Source organism: Ciona intestinalis, chromosome 3 (assembly GCF_000224145.3).
Source record: "Ciona intestinalis chromosome 3, KH, whole genome shotgun sequence".
Taxonomy (NCBI): domain Eukaryota; kingdom Metazoa; phylum Chordata; class Ascidiacea; order Phlebobranchia; family Cionidae; genus Ciona; species Ciona intestinalis.
This window is the reverse complement of record NC_020168.2, coordinates 2,208,503-2,210,515: the sequence shown is the minus strand read 5'-3', so window position 1 is coordinate 2,210,515 and position 2,013 is coordinate 2,208,503. Positions and strand designations below refer to the sequence as shown.

Sequence of the window (2,013 nt, the reverse complement as noted above, 5' to 3'; positions counted from 1 at the left end):
GGAAAATACGGTTACGCAGCACGATTTCGCACATTTTCAAAGTTATTTATCGACACAAACGCCCGAGTTTTTTAAATCTTCAACTGTTTGTGTGGATCTTTCAATGTATTATTGAAAAAAAGGCTAAAATACGATGCATGTGCCTCTTTAACATTCAAGCCTGCTTTAAACCTCCTACATGCCTAATGATTTACGTGTCAATCCCTATTATGACGCAAATATTCGACGTGTGAATTGCTATTATGTCGTAATTAATTGCCAGGTTAAACAATCGCTATTATGATGCAATGAATCCACGTGTGAATGCCTACTATTTCGTAACAAACAGCCCACCTGGCTAAGAAAAACATGGTAAATATAAGGCTGAACTACAGCGCAAACCTAACCCGAACGCTTAAAAAGAAAAAAACTCGTTTTAATAAATTTGAATCATCACCTTGGCGCGACCCATTCTACAACCCTGTGCGACCCATGTTTGGGTCGCGACCCATACTTTGGGAACCGCTGTATTATAATCTAAGCCGAAATAATATTTTGGAGTTAAAACAGAGTTGAGAAGAACCCACTAAAATAAGTTTCAACGGCTTAAAGAGGCATATCAACGAAAAATAAAATTTTGTATATGGATAGATATGCTCAAATTAGGGATGCACATTACAGAATTTCGAATCCGTGAGATTCGAATCCTTTTGTATTAGAATCTAATTACGGGATTCGGTATTCTGTTTAATGACGTCATCACACGTCATCTTATAAACTATATTAACAATTTTTAAAACTTATTAATTTTGAAAAAAAAAATTTGTGTTTGTGGGACTTTCGAAGGTAAACGTTTCCCAACGTCTTTTCATAGCCTGCTATACGTTTTGTGACGCAAAAACTACCCAATAGTACAATTTTTAATCATTTTACAGCTCATGATCCAATAAGGCTACTATGAAAGAGTCAATAAACTGACTGAGGTGGCTAAAATTATTTTTTTCCCTATGAATTTAAAGAGATTCGAAATTCTAGATTCGGAATTCTAGATTCGAAATAAAGTATTCTAGGATATCCTTGAATACCTAATTATTCTGTAATGTGCATCCCTAGCTCAAATGTAGCCTAAAGTCAAAGGTACCATCAAAGTATGCCAAAACGACACAGCTTCTAAAAAATCGCATGAAAAAAACAGCTGGAGTAAAAAAATTGGGCCGTTTTCACAATGTCCGGGATTTCCCATAAGAAAAAATTTCACTTAACTTTGACTGTTTCTAGTTTCTAAAATACTAAAGAAAATTTAATTTTTATTTCTAATTTAATATAATGAATTCTTCAAAAAAATATAAAAAATTGCAAAACATAGACTTTATTATGTTTTAATTTTTCGATACTAAAAACATAAACTAGAAATAATTTACATTATATTTTTTGTAATAGGCCGCAAAAAAAATTTTTTTTCACAGCACACTAACTTAAGTTGGTATCTTTACTTACACAGATCCCGATGTAGATTCATTATCTTTACAGATCTGGTTGATAACTTGACCAAGAACCATCAAACTTTTGTTAATATAACAACCCTCTTTCAAACGTTGACCCTCAGCACCGGTCTGACTCGCTCGTTCAGATCCAGCCAAGTCCACCATGTTCTAAAACATGCAAAAAGTGATTGGAACAAACATTCATATTCTGCATAACTATTCTTTTATTATAAAAGTTCATTTTCAATTGTTGTGTTCTTAAAAACCCTACTTACAAGTTGAGCGACCTTGACAGCGGTATCGTCACTAACTTCTCTGGTTCGATTAAAATCCACCCTCTCTCTACTTTCAATAATCTGAAAATTAAAACATAATTAGCAATAAAAAGTTTCATGCTGCACCTGCAGACATACCATCTTAAATATTGTGTGCGATCGACTGCTACGGTCATTCATATTGGTTGCCGCCATGTGTCGAAGTTTTTCACCTCTTGCCATCAGTTTCATCACATCATCGGGTGATGTCACCATCTCTTCATGCAATCCATACA

At 34.1% G+C, this 2,013-nt stretch overlaps 1 protein-coding gene across 5 annotated transcripts in view; it reads right to left on the bottom strand.

Moving 5' to 3' along the window:
- Positions 1–2,013, bottom strand: part of LOC100184032 (centromere-associated protein E-like) — a 23,531-nt gene that overhangs the window by 18,501 nt on the left and 3,017 nt on the right. Inside the window, exons 7-9 of one of the 5 annotated variants that reach the window (XM_026833838.1) lie at positions 1,877–1,985; positions 1,739–1,819; positions 1,477–1,631 (exon numbers count right to left, since the gene is read on the bottom strand). The exons of 2 other annotated variants lie outside the window; for them this stretch is intronic. In XM_026833838.1, coding sequence (XP_026689639.1) covers positions 1,477–1,631; positions 1,739–1,819; positions 1,877–1,985 — 345 coding nt within the window. Of the gene's footprint in view, positions 1–1,476; positions 1,632–1,738; positions 1,820–1,876; positions 1,991–2,013 lie in introns of all 5 variants that reach the window. 2 more of the 5 variants (XM_018817904.2, XM_018817903.2) reach the window with 2 other exon arrangements.